Genomic DNA, 19,787 nt, shown 5'->3' on the forward strand with positions numbered 1-19,787 from the left:
TTCTTCTTTTTTCTAAACTTTCCCTCCCCCTAATCCTCACTCCTGTTTATCTTAGAACAATCTGTTACCTATTCCTCATTTACGTACGATTAATATTTCATGATACTGACTTCCCTCTATATTATCTTATTCGCCTAAGTTCTTTCAAGTTTTCCTGCTTGATGATTTGTTCCTCCTCATGAAGTAGATAGCATAATAAATGAAATGAAAACATGGCTGTTCAGCCACGGCGAATTTTATCTATGTTCTTTGCAGTTTGCTACCGATTTTCTTCTCTCTCTCTTTTTCTATTTCTATTCCTCTTTCTCTTTTTGTTTCATTCATTTCGTAATTTATTTTGTTTAAATATTTTTCTTTTTTTTTTTCCATCAATGAATTTTATTTTGAAAAGCTTAGAAAAAAATTGAAAATAATCAATAATTTAATTATCGTTTAATCATTTTCTTTGTTTTATACTTTCAATTTAATATACATTCTTTTGTCATGTTCCTTCCTTCTTATATTTATTGTTAATCAACGTTAATGAGTATCTTCTTTGGGCTGTGATATTTACACATTTTTCGGCTTTCTCTTTTGTGGAATCATTAGCCTTTCGTGGAAAAATTCTGATTATGATACATATATGTGATATATTCATGAATTTACTTTATTTTTGATTTTTTTCTTTCCTATTTTTTTTTCTTTTTTTTTATTTCATTTTTCTTAAGTTGGTTTCATAATGATTTATGAACTATTTCCATGCATGTATGCATATATATGAAAATCGATACGGCAAAATAATTTTGTTAATATTAACGGTGAAACTATGTTAACCAGATTTGACGATAAGGGTGGTCTCGTAAAGCTTAATTAAATTCGTGCATTGTTGATAAGCTTTTGCTTGATAATCCGATTCATTCCTTGATTTATTATTTTCAAGTGGAACTTAATTTATTTACAATACGTACGATCGTTCATTATAAATCTGACAATAAGATGCGATATATCTGTGTTAAAACTTGAACACGCACGTATACATAATGCGATGATATTAAAATGATTAAATATCAATCACGGTGATCATTTAACTATTAAAAATAAACGGAAATAAAATATTTTCTTAAATAATCGAAACGTTCCAACGTATATATAAAAAAGCGAAAAGATGTATTTTTATGAAACCGACTTTTGTATGGTTCCTCTCTCCGATCGAAATTGATAAATTTACAATTTTCGTGAGTTTGGTTCTTTTCTTAGTAATATTTTTCTTTCTTTTTTTGTCCCTAAAGTTTTATTTTCACTCAAATCATCATCCACATTCGCCGTGGCATAGAATCGTAGTCTCAGGGTTGCATACAAACAAATAAAACAAACGATACAAACCTCGACACATACAAATAGTTAAGAGTGCGAATATATTTGTGAAGCAAACATTAATAATAACAATAATAATAATAATAGTAAAGAAAAAATAATATTAATAATTATAAAATTAATTAATAATAATAACGATATAAAACGATAAGAAGACGATTAATGCTGTAACTCACTATGTTATTATAATGAAGCTTATGTGTTATGAAGTTGAAAATTATTTATGTATAAAAAAAAAGGCAAAAAAGAAAAAACAAAGTACTCGAGAGAGAAGAAAACGCATGTATACACGAATATATATGAAAACGGAAGAAAAAGATAAAATCTGATAAAAGTTACATAAATCCTATTATGTTTTAAGATAGTATGAATTTTGTTCTTGTTTACCCAGGATTAAACACTTTATTTGTAAGGTAAAGATTTCGATTATTTGTGTTATTCCAGAAAAAAAAAAAAATCGTTATTCGTTTTATCCGTCCGCGTGTTTGACTTGAAATTATTATTCTGCGTGGTCGAGAAAGAGACGTTGATTATGCCAACGTGCGTATATTTTTTTTCGGAGGATAGACAAAGACAAAAATAAAAATAAAAGATAAAGTCGATTTATTTTTGTTATAATAGAAGTGATTAAAATAAATATTGTATGTATATTTTGTATTTGGCATTAAGAAGGAATAACTATAAAAAAAAAAAAAGAAAAAAAAAAGAAAAAGCTTAAAACCTAAAAGGATACGATCCTAGCTGAAATAAAATCCTTTTTTTTTTTTCCCCATATAAAAAATTATCTTGATAAACAAAAAGATAAAATAAAATAGATTTTTTTTTTCTTTCGTTGTCACTGTACAATATCATCGCCCCTTTATAAAGTGTAAATATATAGTATAAATAAAGAAGGCGAGAAACGTCAGTACCAGTTTTGAGATTTTTATATTATAACAGGCATCATTTACAAGATGGATTTACAGGTGGATGCGAACGTAGTTTAAATTTAATATTGTTAGGTATGTAACGTGTAGACCCAATATCGCGCACGTTATTCAAAATAAGATTATGTTTATTTAAATATAATGCGAAAGAAAAAGGGAGAAGATCAAGAAAATAAAACATTTTTCGTTACAAAAATATTGAATGTTAATAATACATAAGTTATGTAAATTGAAAAAGGAATGTAACAAAGGAAGAAAGAATGAAGAAAAAAAAGAACAGAAAATAATTGAAATATTTATCAAGTATGTTTTTTTCTGTTTTAAGAAAATCTAAAGATAGTTTTAAAATTCTTATATATAAATAATCTGCTTCTTATCTGTGATCTATTCTACTCAATAAAAAAAAATTCTCGATTATCTTTTGATCTTTAGATCTTCTTTCGAAATCCATGTTCGAAAAGAATGCCTGTAGAAATGAAAAATGCCGCTTATATGACGATTATAAATATGTATTTAATTACTTTGTAATTGTATTATAGTAGGTCAACCCTTGTGTATGTATATATATAAATATATATGTGTGTGTGTGTGTATGTATGTATGTGTGTGTATGTGTATATATATTTTATATATACATATATATATATATAAAATATAATATAATTTTTATATGTATACATACACACAAGTACACATATATAGAAAAGAAGAGAGAAATTTAGTTGAACAAAAACACACGAGACATCACCGATTAACTTGTAAAAAAAGAAGGGAAAAAAAATTGAATGGAAATCAAGCGAAAGCCTAAATTTAATTGGAATCTAGCGTGTGCGCCAGGATATTCGTACAAGTCGCGTATAAATATTAATTCGTCCGGATGAGAAAAAATGTGTTATATAAAATAACTATGAATTCAAATTATTCTGCCAGGAGTCACAGGAGAAAATAAACAAATATATTGCATGGAATTACTTTTGTGGTCAATTACAATGATTATATGTATTTAATATCGTTTTTTAATTTCGATCTGACATGATTAATCAATCTCTTGACGAATATTAGAAATACAGTGGATAAAAATGAAATTGATTAAATTCCAATCATTTTTGTTGATTCTGAAAATGTGGTTTATTTGATGGCTTCTTCGGATTTCAGTCTCTCTCTTACACTCTCTCTCTCTCTTTCCAACTGAAGGATATCTTGAATTATTCACATGGTAAGCATGAATTGTCGTTTGTGATGCGCAGCGAGGAACTGCCGATTCCAACGAAATAGAATATAGTCCGAGTCTTTTCGCAGTTCATCCGGTAGTCATGCACCGACAAGTGCATTTTTTCGTCTTCTTTTCTTATATTCTTATTTCGTTTGCTTTAGCAAATGACAGTGAGTGTGGATCATTTTTTGTTTATGTGTTTTATTTTTTTTTTCATTTATTTAATATCTTAATAATTTTTCATTTTAATAGTTTGCAATTGGAAAAATAATTAGTATTTATTTTCTTAATTTTTTCACCGTAGAAAAAGTTTTGATGATCGATAAACGCGAATGCATACAAATTATTATTTGACATTCAAATAAATTAGGATAGAAACTAGAATCTTTGATTAAATTTACGAATCGTTTAACGCAGAATTAAGATATGTACATAATATTTTTTATTTGATTTTAGTGAGACACGAATTAATTTTTTTTTCTTTTTTTAATTACAAGAGAAATGAAATATTTGTGACGCGTAAACTCATTTTGATGTTTTAATTTAACGCTTATATTGTTATATCTCTTTTTTATTTCTTTTTATTTCTTCTATTTCTTGGTTGATTTTAGTTACAATGGAACGACCACAATCATTAAAAGATCAATGTCTGGAATCAAATATTCTGGATTTAGAGGAATACATTTCTACATTGAAATTTGCAAAAGTACCTACAATTGATTCAATGGTCGTTGGTTTTGAATTTCCAATGGCTACTTTACCCTTTGGTATTTTGAGATCCGACTGGACGAGATTATTACTACTACGTAATGTGCAAGAGAAAGGTTCAATTTTAGCCGAAAAATTGGAATTTTTATTTAAAATTTTAATCATAGCTTATCAAAATTTCGAACAAAGCTTGCCATCGAAAAAATTCTTCAATGGAACGAATAATAGGTAAGCCAAATTCGATTCTTCATTTTAATTTTATTCATTGAACAGATCACATTAATGAAATATTTCAATATTGTTTTGTTATAATTTTAATGAACGATTTAATTTTAAACATAGTATCAAAATACTATATTCGATTTTTTGACGAAAAAAGAAAATATAACAAATAGCCATTTTATTTCTAAGAATACTTCTAATACAGGAAATATTTGCAGCGTTAGCGAAAATACTGGGGAAACGAAATTAACGAAGTCGAATTTTAGTTTTAACATAGAACAATCACAAATACCTTCTGGTAATACAAATAGTAATATTATTCCTGATAATCGTGGTGATATAAACGAGAATGAGATTAATGAAAATAGAGAAAAAGAAGAGAATGTTGAACACGTTAGTATGGAATATAATACAAATGTAAAAGGAAATAAAGTGACGAATTCTATGAATAATCATAATAATAGTAAAGTTATTACGCATACGAATTCGCAAGGATTTACGAAAGCCGATTGTTTGAAAAATACAATTAAATCTTTCTCTACTGTACGCATAAATAAATTATTAACAAATACAGGAACGCCCAATGATCGAAATAATCAGATAACAAAAGTTAGAATTTCTAATGAATCGAATAATGAAAAAGTTTTAACAATACCATTATCAATTTCCTTAGAGATTAGTTTAGACGGTGCAAATATAAAAGTTCCCATGTCAACGAAAAAAATTGAGAGCTTGGATAATTCAACAAATATAATAAAATCTGATTATGCGGAAACATCTACAGAGGGATTAAATTCGATCGATTGTTGTTTATCGACCGTTCGAACGGATATTTTAGAAGAAACGGTATCGCAGGAGATACAAATGGAAACAAACTCAAACAATATAATTCATTTGAATGATTCCGATGAAACGGGTAATCTTAACATCAAAGAAAATCAAAGTATGAATTTTACGACTAGCAGGATTAATCCTAACGAAGTAAAGAAAGATGAAAATATCGATGATTCCTTTTCAACTGGTGTTGAAAAAAGTGACAAATTAAATGTTTCGTTAGGAACAATTAAGAACGATAATATAAATAATTATAATTTTGCAAATATTAACGAGACAAATAAAAGTGACAAAAGTTTTGATTCTTCGACGTCTAACGATTTTAATTCCACATTAATTTTGCCTACCGATTTGAAAAAATTGACCACAGTGGAAATCGTTAATTCTACGAAATCTAATGATAAAAAGAATCCTATGGAAAGTAGCGTAAACAGTGTAACGAATTATGAAGATAATACGCGAGCGACTATTTCAAAGATTCTACCGATTTTGAAAAGTAATAATTCAACACATCCGTCGAATGTAGCAACAACAAATTCGATGGATTACTTCAATCCATCAGCGAGCAGCAGTATTTACGATGTTTTCACTCAGAAGACAGACTCCTCTATCGATAGATTTCATCATAAGGTCGGAGATAAACTGAAAAAGCTTCCGGTTTTCCGAGAACAACCTCCAGGACACGTTACGAAGGATCATAAAGCGAACGTAGAACTTTCTTCGCTTGTCTCAAAGACTATTACCTTCTTGACAGACTCGATAACGGAAACAAATAGATTTAAGGAACATCCCTCGAATCCTCTGAAACGTGATCGTATTAATAATCCCGATATCGAAAAGAATTATAGATTATTTTACAATTACGGAGGAAGACTGCCGGAAAAAATTAGGTATGAAATCTCGAGCTCTGGTAACTTTATTATTTCCATTATTTTAATATATATTTTTAATTAATTTTGTCCAAATATTATCTCTCTTTTTAAAATCATTATAATTTTTGTCTATTTTGTTCTTTTCTCTCTTTCTTTCCTTTTTTCTTGTTTTTTTTTTTTTTCAGAAAATATGACAGAAACATATTGGATTTTATTCGTATTAAATGCAAAAACGAATGTACGTAATATGATAACAGGAATATTATTCTTCTGACTGTATAAAATATTATATAAATATGCATATACCGTTATCAATTAAAATAAGGAGAGGAGAAATGAAATTTTGTTATCACGATTATGTTATGTGTATATATATATATATATATATATTTATTTATTTGATACGAAAACGTTTGGAGTGTTATTCGACAAGTGGACTGTTTTAAGGAATTACAGGTGAGCCTTTGCGGCCAATATCGTCTCAATACATTGCATCTGCACCTAACCCGGTGCAACGACCGGACACTTACCGATTCTTATCAGCGATTTCGTGGACGGTCCATAAATTCATGGCCCGGAACCGACTGATATTTACGAGCTCCGCACCTGGTAACGTTCGTCATGTTTTACGAGCCCTCGTAAACGAATCCTCTTATTATCTGACCCGATCTCCTGTGTAAACTCTTTCGCGTGGATTCGGCTTTGAAATTTTACGGGAAGACTTTTAGGATGGTCTCCGGTCAGTTTTATTAAAGGACAATACGGTATTTTTTTGTCACCGTCGATATGACATCTCTCGTTGAATTACCATCGAACTATGGATACAATTATTTTATTCCAACGAGACCTCCTACCCATGCAGCAACACCTATCTTATTTTATAAATGACGCCAAAACTCTTTTTTCTTTTTTTATTTTGTATTTTATCAAATCACACTATACGCGCGCGCGCTCGCCCGATTATTTTTTCAGATTTAATTTTTAGACGAAAGCTGTCGCAGTGCCGAAATTTTCAGATTTAATTTTTAGACGAAATCTGCCGCAGTGCCGAAATTTTCAGATTTATTTTCTATTCCTGGAACAATTATATTCTTCATTTTTTTGTTTTTTTGTTATCGAAAATATCCTATCGTTTCGATGACTTTCATCGCCAATATTATCATTGTAGACAAATATTTGGTGTCAATAAATAGAAATAATAATAATAATAATAATAATAATAATAATAATAATAAAAACTAATTTTTTATATCCAGTAAAAAAGAGAAAAATGTAAAAAAAGAATATGAAAGAATAACGAAGAGGATATGAAAAATGCCACTCACCATCGATGAACATCATTTTCAATTTTCTAAAAATGACTTATCACAAAGTACTTTTTCACAATTTTTCCGAACAATGGGTAAATAGATACGAACGATAAATTTGCGTTCGTGGATCAACTTTCATCCCTATGGGGGAAAAAATGTCACTCGAATGTTGGTAAAAGAGATACGAGAGAAGCGATGGGTCAACGGGGGTGAGGAGAGCGGATGAGGGTGGGGGTAGGGGTAGAGGTAGAGAAGTACGATAATTAGTGCTGTCGCTTTTTCGTTTGTAATTACCCCGTCAAGTGGTCGGTATTGTTCGTTAAACGAACTGGATGATTTTCGCTTGTAATTTGTAAAAATATTCATGCGTCGAGACTTTTAATTAATCTATCGGCCCAAGTTTGACAAATTTCACGTTTCCCGGGGGTAGAAAAATTTGTCGATATTTTTTTCTTGCTGTTTTCTATTTTTTTTTTTTCTTTTTTTATTTGTAAACGTCTAAAATGATCCATTTCACAAAAGTTGCTCGCAACGATTTTTGCCATCACTTCCGTCACGTCGACTAACTACGAGAGAAAGTTTTTTTTTCTCCGGTGTAAGAACGTTACCGTTAAAATATCTTTACGTTCTTACAAAATTCCTTCTTATCTCGTCAATGTAACGCGTATCGCAAAGCATCGTCGTAACACGTATAAACTACCTTTCTTATCCCTTTTTCAAAGATACCGAGAAAGTTTTTTTTCGACGATCTTGAGAATTGCGATCGAATTGAAGATAAGAAATAGAGACAGACGCCGTACGTTTTTTTCGTCCTTCTAACGACAATGTATATCCATTTCTCGATAACAGAATATCGATCGAGATAACCACGTGTTAACAACATCTATCTAAGGATCAACGTTATTTTCGTATTATCAAGGACTCGTTTTTTATCTTTGATCCTCTATTTCGAAAAGTTTAACTTCGTTTTTTAAAATAAAAAAAGAATATTTTTCAAAATTATTCATTAAAGATGAACGAACGAACGAACGAACGAACGATCCGGTGTCGTATCAAATGTTACATACAAAAAAGTTAATTGAAAGGAACTCTCGATTGGATACTTTTTCAACGAAACTTTTTCGATATTAATTTCGATCTGCATAAATGCATAATAACGTATTCTCAAGAACGAGGAGAAACTTTTCCTACGTTGGTCCAGATCTGAAACCATTCTATCGGAATAGGGGGTGGGGGGAGAATGCGAATATCGAAGGATAATAAAATTTCATCGCTGTAAGAATCGAGCCGAAGGAGAAACGGGTATGCGAGTAGATACTCCCGGACGTAATAATTACGCTTAGCGATTAATAATATAAATTCATTACCAAGAGCTTTGTAATTTAAATTTTACTATTGCTGGTAACTTCCCGTGTACTCGAAACCTTATCTGCTTTTCAGAGAGCACCCGTTAGCATACAATTAGGACCATTCCGCGCTCATTCCCAACTACTTACGTTTCTAATCATCGCAGCCGATCTTTTTCGTTACGTGCTTCCCTGTTGCGAATTTTGGGAGATGCACTTGGACCGCTATACACCAATTTACTGCTTACGTAATATAATATAATACTATATAATATTTATAGACTACCGTAAATTGTGAGGAACAGGATATTTGTAAGAAAAAAAAGGAATGCCTTTGGAGTAATCGCAATTATTTTGTTAACCCTTTCGTTATGGCATGCATTAACGCGAATATCGTTCCATATAAATTTGTTCATGAATGCGTATCGTTGCATGGTACGACCCCAACAAGGATCGATCTTTCATAAGAGGCCTTTGCACGGACGACCTGTATGGGGGCCGCTCTTTTGATGCAAATCAACAAATTATTCGAAATTTTTGGTCAGCTAGTGTACTTACTTATCTACGTTTTATTAATGTATTTTCCTTTTCCTTACTTCGTTTCTTAGTTCGAGGGATATTTCTTATCTTTTCATTATTTTCCACGTTAATTATATTACGAAATATTATATGTTATAAAATAGGAGTTCTATGAAATAGGAATGGAATGAAACGTTTATTATTTACTTGGAATTTTGTGTTCGTGTATTTTGAAAATGGAAAATATAATAGTTAAGTGTTTGCAAAGTGTGTAGGTATTTCTCTAACGGGAACATCGCACAAGGGTAAAGCTATTTAAATAAGAATGAACTTTTCGCATTGGTCGACTCTTTCTCTGTGGCGACGGTCTCGAGATGTAATTTTCATGGTAGGACGCACACGGAGACAGGGAACTTAGACTATCCTTGCTCTTAATGAGCTCCAATCTGAATTTTGGGTAAAGGTCCTTCTCGAAGCCACGGCCGGAGAGAAAATCGAGTTATCAGAGCGCGCGAGAAATTTTCCTACGAGTACCTATACATGCATAAAAGGGTATGCGTGTAGATAGTTATATACCTATGTGAAAATCTTGTTAACGTTTTTCATTTAGGGTAATACAATCTTGGAAGCAATGCGCAAACATCGATCCCATAAGGGAATGGGGGATGCATAACTTCAATGTAGATCAGGAGATTTGTTCGTTGATGTCGTCTACCTTCCCTGAGATGAAATTTCATAGATGAATGGCGAGAAGTAAAAGCTGGGACGATCGAATGCCAACGTCAGGTTCTTCGCAATTTTCTATGATCCACACGTTCCTTCGAAGTGCTAACGAACAGAGCTATTTCAGCGATCGGAATTTTCGTTAGGTATATCCTATCTGCATCGATCGTTAACGCAACTACGTTTACGAAATGACTGTAGTTGGGGATCGACGATAAAGGACGAGCTTTACTTGCGATAAGCTTCCGACAAAGCAGAACACATTTGTTTCAACGGTTAGAATTTCAACGGTTCGGCTATGAAATGATTTAATCGGCACTAGCCGTTTCTACATCGAGGGTACAAATAATCCTTAAATCTTTTACATATATATCCGTCTTTTGGAGTTTATTGTTAATAAAAATCATGAGTATAAATTTGTTTCCAATTTGTTTACTTCCATCGATATATCCAAAATGAAATAGAATTATTTAATATCTAGGACAGTCTTGGGTATTAAAATTTGAAAAGACGTTATTGTCTGACTGAATCGTAAAACTGTAATAAAATTAGAAACGTTCCTTGAAAATGACTCTCGTATATAAAAGGGAAATGGATCAGTATAAGATAAAAAGGATTTCACAGCTATGGCGTATAACGTGAATGGTGCTAAAGCAATTTTCTTTAGATGATAAATCTATAATTTTGTAACACTAAAACTCGACGATATGACGTTGATATGAGCAAAGAAATAAATTAAGTGTATAAGTAAAGAGCGAGAGGAAAATGATCGCGAGTTCTACTAAGGTAGGTAAAAAATTCCTTAATACCGAAGCATACTCTTATGCACGGACGGGAGAAAGAAAGTAAAATTGGCAAAATCGCGAATAAAGGAATGCTAAAGGGATTGGATGAAAAGAGGGAGAGAGAAAAAGAGAGAGATAGAGAGAGAAAGAGAGAGAGAGTGAGTTGCCGGTTAACGAGAGAAACGAGTCGAAAGGAATATCTTGCGAAGGAGGAGAAAGAAGAAGAAGAAGAAGAAGAAGTGAATGAAACGAGAGTAATGCAACCAATTAGTAAGAATTAGCATGGAACAATGTCGGTGGAAAGGGTGTGGCGTTGGAAGAGGCAAAACCGAGGAGAAAGAGTCCCAGCACAACCCTTTTCTACGTCCTTACACCCTTTCTTCCCTTTTACTTTCTTCCCTTCCTCCCTTTGCACCACTAAAATAATTACCGGTGTTCTTCTTCATCCTTTTCCAGTTTTCTCTACCACCTTCAACCGTTAAATGATTTTCGTGAGCTTCCTGCCACTGTCGGTGCTACTTCGAAGCCGAAGTAATCCTGATGAACGGTCAGGAACTGCGAGTATTCTCTCCTGCTTTCGACGTGAGAAGCAAGGAGATAAAGAGAAAGAGAGAGAGAGAGAGAGAGAGAGAGAAATAAAGAAAGAAAGAAAGAAGTTGGTGATTCGTTTCCCTATGAGAAACAACGTAGTAGGGTTAATCCACTCTCTAAGAATAAAGACGCTTTCTTTATTTTTTTTTATTTTCTTTTATTTTCTAAGAAAAACTTAGATCGTTAGGTTCGGGCGTTGGTCCTGTTGTTTCTTGCTCTTACTCAATGAAACCAGACGCTTGCTAAAATGTTCCCAAACAAGGAACTCACGAGTTAGAAGAAAAACGAGAGAGAAGAGACATGATATGTTACAAATGATTGAAAATACGCTTACGTATACCGCTTTATATTATGCGTTCTATATCAAACTATGACCAAATAATGGTTTTTCAATTTATAATTATGTTGTTCATGAAAGATAATCGATTTTCCAGATTGATATCTTTATATAATTTTGCAATCAAAATTATAAATACAATTTATTTTACTTTTATTTCTTAATATGTTTCTATTTTGAATTTTGTAATTGTCATCACGCAGAGTTTACATGAAATAATTACTCAGTATTTTTTCGTTCAGGTAAAACGTTTTAAGTCGACAATGAAAAGGGTTAAAATAAACAATCTTACGTACCTATATGTATATTGGAGTATATTAAAGTTAGCAAAGAAAGGACAGATTGTCGGACATTTCGAGGAGGACGTAATCATCTTTTCCCAGCTATAGGAACGGCATGCCAAGGAAAATCCATTCTCGTCACGTCGAGAAGAACGGGCACAGTTGAGACTTGGTTTAAACTTTCCCCTCTCTCTCTCTCTCTCTCTCTCTCTTTCTCCTCTTCCTCTATCCCCTACTTCCAATCCCCACCCCCACCCCCGGCCCCTACCCCCTTCGGTAAAGCTAGATTCGCTTCCCTTTTTTCGCATCTCTTTCAACGACGACGGATGAAATTAAAATTCTTCATGAGACCGAAACGTCACGTACCGAGTCGGTCACGTCGTTGGTTTTGCCCCGTCGTTGGGTTAAGGGTAACGTGCCTCATCGACTGCCACGGCATATCCTACGATCTTTGCGAGCCGACGTGAGATTCGTTAAAATCTTCGGGATCTTTATTACGATCTATCTTAGCTGATACTACGACTTGTATTTATACAGTATTAATACAATACATAGATACTTTTGGTTTGAAATATTTCTCACGGATATCCGATATTAATTTTCAATCTTTTCCGCTCCTATCTCAGATCCAATTCGAGATCTTTGTTTTTTCCTTTTCCATCGTTTTACCACCCTTCGATAAACTCCCTCCTTCCCTCTCCCTCTCCCTCTCTCTCTCTCACTCTCTCTCTCTCTCTCTCCTTTCCCGATCCTTTCTCGTACCTCTTTTATTTCCTTCCAACGAATTCTCATTTCGAGCTAATGCAAAACTTTTGCCCGTTCGGTTCCGTTCTCTTCTCTTTCGGAATAAAACGTTCGATAGACGACGGTATATAGTTGAACGGCCCAACGAATGCGAGACTTTTATCCAAACGGACACGAATTCGTCTCATCGGAGGAGAGAGAGAGAGAGGTTTTCCTCGAAAATCAACCTAGGGAACTCTAAGCTACGTTCGAGGAGGAGGAATGTCGACTAGAATCGCGAGAAGGATTATAAATAGCGGAGTTTCTCGATGCATTGGACGAATTAATCTTCCTCGATGTCATTATTTAAGCGAGAAATTGATGTGTTCGCCGTTAACGACGCTCTCGGGTTACAAAACAATTTCCGTCTCTTTCTCTCTCTCTCTCTCTCTCGTTCTCTCCTTCGTCGTAACCCCGTCGTCGTTCGAATGGTCCCTTTCCCTTCGAACTCTCGATGAGAGCGAAGCTGTGCCTGGTTAATTGGAAGCAGTCTCGAACTTTGCGACCCCTTACCACCAAAAGTGCCGATGAAATTGCGCCACCCTCCAGTCTTCGACCGGTTCGTCGTCGTCGCCGTCGCCGTCGTCGTCGTTCCCGAGTTTCGAGTCTTCCTATCCACCCCTCTTCTTGCTTTCTCTCCATTTCTATCTCTGTCTATCTTTCTCGGTCTCTCTTCGTCTCTCTGTATCACGTTCACCAGCTTGCCTGGTCTCGTTCTCTCTGACCCCCATTCTTTAAGAGGGTGGTTCTCTTAGGAAAAGGGTATAGAAAGAGAGGGATATAAGCGGAATGAAGTGAGTGGAGGACGGAGGGAAGATTCTCTTTGACTCTTAAAGAGTCTAAGCGTGATGTGTAGGTAATTGTTACTTCATCTCGATGTTGATTATAGTCATTTTCCTTGCTTCGAACCGACCTTTGGTTCTCCCAGACTCCTTGCCTTGTAAGACAAGCCCTCTCCTATACTCCCTCTCTTCGTTCCTATCTCTCCTTCTCTTTTCCTCATCTCGTTTCCTTCTCTTACTCACTATCACCGGTAATGAAAATTAACTTGGAGCACGTATTCGCGAGCACTCGTTAGTACGGTTGCGTTCGTGACAATGTCAAGCGATAAAGATCAAGCTATTTCGTGCTTCTTATATGTAAAGTTCTTTTCTTTTTTCTATTTTCTTTTTTCTTTTTATTTTTTTTTTTTCTCCTCTTTTTGTAATATTTAAATCTTACCCTTTTCTATTATTTTACTTGTTTTTCTTCTAAACGAGTGGCAGACAAAAAGAAAAGGATTCAAATTGAATTACGTTTTTAATTTCGGATAAATGTAAGGAATGAGAATGTGTGAGAAGTATGAAAGGTTTTGAAGCCCAATAGTCATGTGTTGAGTACATATGAAATAAGGTGATCGCGAGTAAACGAGGGTATGGAAGGTTTTAGCTCTAGTTAGGTATCAAGCGTGTATGTGCGTGCGAGATTAAGCGATTGACAAGTGAACGAGGATTGGAAGGTTTTAGCGTAGTTAGGTGTGTCGTGCACACGTGCGAGATTCATTTATTTATGGGGGTATACATGAAAAGACTGAACGCAATAGGCAAATGCAGTATGGGATTGTCAGAGAAAGAATCAGAGAGAGAGAAATCGAGAGAGTATCCGGCGTGTTCGTGGAAATAAGATTATAAATTTTATTACTTTCTGTATATGTTTCCTTATGTAACTATAATAAAGAATATTTTATTATCATATTAATAATATTCTACATAAATGCATAACTATAAACTAGATATTGTCAAATATCATTGATAACTAACAGTATATAAAGCTACGAGAAAGAGAAGAGAATGAGAAGAGTTAGTATACTGATTACTTGATCTCCTTAACGGGCAAGCGATGAAATACGAAGCTCGATAATAGAAAAAAACTATAATCCTACGGAGTAATAAATATCATCGTCATCCGTATTTATGATTATTCCTCGTTAAAGCAGAATCCACGATTCGCGCATGCTCCTCGTACGAGTCTCGCGTTAATGATTACCGTATGAAGAAAAAGAGAATTTTTACGATCTCGTTCGTTATAATATGAGGACTACCTATCTCTCTCTCTTTCTCTCTCTCTTTTTCTTTTTCTCTTTCTCTCCTTTTTTTCATTGGCTTTCGCCATGTCAGCCAACTCTCGTTGGACCACCTCGCTAACATTAACGATCGTGCTCTTCGCGTCCGACATTATAAATTACATTCCACGTTTTCTTTCTCCCTGCATGCTAGAAATGAGAGAGAAAGAGAGAGAGTGTTTGTGTGTGCCTTTTGTCGTTCATTAATAGTCGCACGTTTGTTCGGGAATCGTCGTAAATCTGTACCGTTCGTCGCATTATCTATGTTTTCTTATGCGCGTTAGTATGTTTTCTTATCGATCTATCTTATCTATTTGAAATTTGAATAAAAAAATTCTTCTATATATTCTAAGCTCTTTTTTCCATCCTAAGGGAATAATAGTTCTTGATTTTTTTTTTTTTTTCCATCTAATTTCATATCGTTTTTTGACATTCCGATAATATTCATCATTGATCGATTCGATTTTCCGAGAGAACTTATCTTCGCGTCGTTGGATTTTTTCTATCTTTAAAATAGACTACGATGAATTAGAATTTTTTTTCTCTTTTAGTTTTACTCTATCGGTATTCGAATCCATTTGGCCGTTACTTTATATTTAAACGAGCCATAACTATTGGTGAAACGAGGTCGTACCTATTTTTCTTTCTCTTTCTTTTTTACAAATGTATATACATGTACATATATATATATATATACATTTGATGAAGATCCATTTGCAGAGCAGAGTACTCATAATTGATAATCAACGGAAGATCAAGAAGGGATGAAAGAAAAATGTTACTTTAAGGAAAAAAAAATAAAAGATAGAAAGTAAGAAAGATAGAGGTTCGATGTAAGTGGCAAGAGATAGGAAAGTAAAGTAGGGTTCGAAGATGGGGAAAGAAGAAGAAGAAGAAGAAGTGGTGGCCGGTGTAACGGACGAGAAACGAGAATCCTTCGGCACCTCCTTTAGCTCCTATCTCCGACATTAGTAACCTCGAACTATTTCAAACACTTCGTGTCTCATTTGCATGCCGGAACGCGGTGGAACACCCATATACGAGCCTTTGAGGAAACCTCGTGATTTCTCGATATTCTTGGTACGAAACTTTAGATACTAGTGGAAAGGAGGATATACTGCGCGATCTTCGACAATTCTCGTTTGTAATTACGAACAGATACGGGGGACTATTCGAGTTCGAACTTAATAGTTGAGGATTCTACGATCTATGTTGCGAGAGATAGTCATCATTGTTATTCATTTAAATTCATTTGAATGCGTGCTCGTGTGCCGACGAGGAAAAACGAAAGATCGATCGGAATTAGATGAACACCATCATAGATTGAGGAAGATGAGCAACCCTAGCGCGACGTTTACGGAAAATGGATCATCTTAATCACTAATCCATCACTCACCATTGCCCTTTGACGCAACCGTGCGTGAACTTTAGCAGATAGACGATACATCGGCCCCGCTAAACGCATAACGTACCGATCCGTTGAGCTTCGGAGGTCAGCGTCAGAGGTCAGAGGTGGAAAGCCGAGCTCGTTCGGTTAACTACTTCGTTGGTTGGTAACGTAACGTGCCTCGGTTGGTTAATGTGGAACGCCTGGTCTGAGGGGGAAGATTTTCTCTCCTACCCCGTCGGTGTATCATCATCGTTAACTTGGACGCGTTCGATGAACTCAAGGCTGGATCACAGAGTGAGAGAATAGGATAGATAGGAGAATGAGAAATCGAATTGATATCAATGATCTAGCTGACGTCGACATTCCGAGTCTAGAGTCCTGGCTACTGATAACAACCCTTAAATCATTCCAAACCCAAAAGCACATTCCGCGTCAGGTACTAACACCACTAACGGATCTTTCTTCTGTTTAGCCGAGTCCGTTAAATTGATTCGGAACTTGGACGTGAGACCTTTAAGAGGACAATTTCTCTCATCGTTTTTTTCCCCCCTATTAACTAGTTAAAGACGGAATACACGGATCGTTGAATACGGTAAGTTCTCGATGATCGTTTCGCTCCGCGGAGTTACGCAATATCGCAGGACCTGGAATTTACGAGCATATTAGTGAGAACGAACGAAGAGACACGGGTGATCGCGTCTTCGCGATTTCACGTGTCGCAAGGCATGCTCGATCGACCGATCGATCGAGTTTGGATCACGCTTGTGGTAGATATATATATCTAATATATATATATATTAGATATATATAGGTACGTTCTATTCGATCGAAGATCCTACACGATTCGCGGAGAGAGAGAATCGATTCGAGCTGTGAAACATATAGGTACATAGACGCCTGGGAAGGGTGACCAGCCTGTTGGGAGCTCACCCCTTCGAGGAAGAGACTCGTTGGCCCGTGAACTCGCCGATAACGCAGAATTATAGTTCCCGCCACTGGCAAAGCCTCCCTTTCGAGTCAGCCCTGTGACTCTCTCTCCTTCTCTCTTCGTCTTTCTAAATGTGCAATGCCTATCATCGTGCACATGGAAGGCCTGAGTTGGCTTACACCTATCGTTCTTTCTTTCTTTCTTCACTTCTCTCTCTCTCTCTCTTTCTTTCTTTCTTTCTTTTTCTTCCTGATTACTTCCGAAGGACCGATTGGACGGTGAATTATAACCGATTGGAAACAAGGAAAATAAAAAAGTATCAAGCTTCCTTTTACTGTTCCTGCAGTTTTCTATGCTACGTTAACGAAGTACATTATACGTGATATTCGCAAGAATGATTATTTTTATGGGGAGTATTAGATTTATAGAAAATGAATGATTTAAAATTGAAAATATCGAATTGATTAATTCGTACGTAATTTGTTTCTTTTATGTCGAATAAAATTTAGTTACTTCTTCGAAATAGTCAAAAGTATATTTTTTCTAAAGTTTTTCGTTGTCTTAGAGACAGAGTATATTTTTAAATTATCACGACTCCTTGACTAGGTTTAGGAAATTATTGTAAAGCGGAGAAACGGCAAATAGCTTTCTACTACTATAGATATGTCTAAGTATACTTATACCTAAGTAGTTACGGCATGCCGAGAGAATTCTAGGAAAACGATTTTAGCGTTCTTAGCGAGCTTACTCTCGTTACTTGAAAATATTTAGTGGTATTTCACGGGAACGAGGAAACGCTAATGTTTCGTACAAGTCGAATCTCTGACCGGTCGCAGGTAACCGCTCGACGTACACGAACTAATTTTGGAGAAAATTTAATGGAAAATCTGAACAACAGGCGCGATGCCATTCTCTCGGTAGAAGTACCGCAAGCGTTTTGTCCGAATAATTTTATTGCGCAACTTACAGATACGATCTTCCTGCGGAACGTGAACGTGACGTTTCCAGGGAAAATTAAATGCAGTATCGGTGAGCGCGAGCCATCTCTACTTTCTCCTCTTTTTTCTCTTTCTCTTTCTCTTTCTCTTTTTTTTTTTTGTCTTTCTCTCCTTTTTCTCTTTTACCACGGAATGACGGCGGTACAAAATTATTATTTCATTTTAAAAAGAAATCGATTTTTATATATATATATATCTCTTTTTTTTTTCCTTACCTACCAACCTGTTTTAAAAATTAACGAAAAATTTTATGATATCTTTGACATATTAACATATTGTGAATAGCGAACGACAGAAATTTAATGGAATGAGATACTTTCAGGATAAATGTATAGGTCTCTCTTTCTCTATCTTTTTCTTTATATATTAATTCTATGCAACTCATATCATTGAAACAATAATAATAAGAAATTTCTCATCGAACAAATTAATTACGTATTTCCTCTTTTAGTGTTACGTAAAAATTTGTTTGTGAATTATCTTGAAAAAAGTATGGACTGAAAATTGTCGAAGCTTTTTAAAATCTTCATCATAAAATTGAGTATCTATGTTCTTAGAAAAAACTTCAACGAATATTATCACTATGTGTCAGAAAGGAAGAGCCAGCAAAGAATATCATCTATATAAAGAAAAGTTTTCTTTGTTAACGTCGTTAGTTCTACCGAGTTACGGGGATGAACAGCTTGGCAATTTATTCGATGATTCAAGAAAGAAAGAAAGAGAGAGAGAGTCTCGTAATAATTTTCTTCTCCAAATTCTTGGCGCACAGAATATCAGACTGGCCACGAATGCCAGTGAATTATCGAGTTCTTCGAAGGTACCGATGATTAAGCACGATCAGCGGAGAATGATAGTATTGATGGTAATGGTGGTTAGAGATCGGATATATTCTTACGCCGTTCTAAGATTGCCTCACGGATGGTTGCTTTTTTATCGACACGATGGCTGTTTAAAGTTCGTGCTAAGGTAATACGTTTCTCTAAGGCGACGTTGCTCCACCCAAACTGGCATTATCAAATTTCTATTATAAGGCTCGATGTACCTTACTAAAGTGAGAACGATCGTTTACGATCGATCGTTATATATCTATAGCATCATATACACACGCAGACACACACATATATATCTTGTGTATATCTTTTTTGTTATATCATCCATTTTATCGACTTTCGAAAAGTATCGAGTGAAAAGTAATACGAAACATCTGCCTTATCGATGAAATCAAGTTTAGATTTTTGTCTAGAATTTCATAGATAAAATTAAAATTTATATTTCAATTGAAATTGGATAGGTACTCACTTTCTCTAGATCAAAACTACTTATTTTTTTGTGTATAACAAATTTTTTCTTTTTTTTAAAACATGTAATTGTTTCATATAAGACCTACGTTTTGTTTTTACTAATTAATTGAATTATACACGTTAACGCTAATAAATATATATGTATATAGTATATATATATTTTTTTTCATATTACTTAGGAATCGGAAGACAATTCGGTGCATGTTAATTAGTTCCCGACAATTCCAATGGCTGCTCCCTATGGATGCGATTAATCGGACTATTGT

At 34.4% G+C, this 19,787-nt stretch overlaps 1 protein-coding gene across 3 annotated transcripts; it reads left to right on the forward strand.

The window, feature by feature from the left end:
* The first annotated feature begins 2,923 nt into the window (after window positions 1-2,923).
* Window positions 2,924-6,475, forward strand: LOC122517627 (putative uncharacterized protein DDB_G0282133). 3 transcript variants are annotated; one of them, XM_043636144.1, is made up of 3 exons: window positions 2,924-3,495; window positions 4,104-4,428; window positions 4,641-6,211. In XM_043636144.1, exons 2-3 carry the CDS (start codon window positions 4,109-4,111, stop codon window positions 6,208-6,210), a joined length of 1,890 nt encoding a protein of 629 aa, XP_043492079.1. In that variant the 5' UTR covers window positions 2,924-3,495; window positions 4,104-4,108; the 3' UTR covers window position 6,211. The 3 variants fall into 3 exon arrangements, with proteins under 3 accessions (XP_043492079.1, XP_043492085.1, XP_043492072.1); XM_043636150.1 differs by lacking the exon at window positions 2,924-3,495 and adding an exon at window positions 6,314-6,475 and having other exon boundaries at window positions 4,035-4,428; window positions 4,641-6,146; XM_043636137.1 differs by lacking the exon at window positions 2,924-3,495 and having other exon boundaries at window positions 4,035-4,428.
* Window positions 6,476-19,787: the final 13,312 nt, after the last annotated feature.

The sequence above is a fragment of the Polistes fuscatus genome, unplaced genomic scaffold, assembly GCF_010416935.1.
Source record: "Polistes fuscatus isolate 324 unplaced genomic scaffold, CU_Pfus_HIC Scaffold1, whole genome shotgun sequence".
Classification (NCBI taxonomy): domain Eukaryota; kingdom Metazoa; phylum Arthropoda; class Insecta; order Hymenoptera; family Vespidae; genus Polistes; species Polistes fuscatus.

Excerpts from the sequence above, each read along its gene's own strand:
- LOC122517627 (XM_043636144.1), top strand. The coding sequence starts at position 4,109 with ATGGAACGACCACAATCATTAAAAGATCAATGTCTGGAATCAAATATT. Across the intron at positions 4,429-4,640 it reads TTCAATGGAACGAATAATAG|CGTTAGCGAAAATACTGGGG; the intron begins GTAAGCCAAATT and ends AAATATTTGCAG.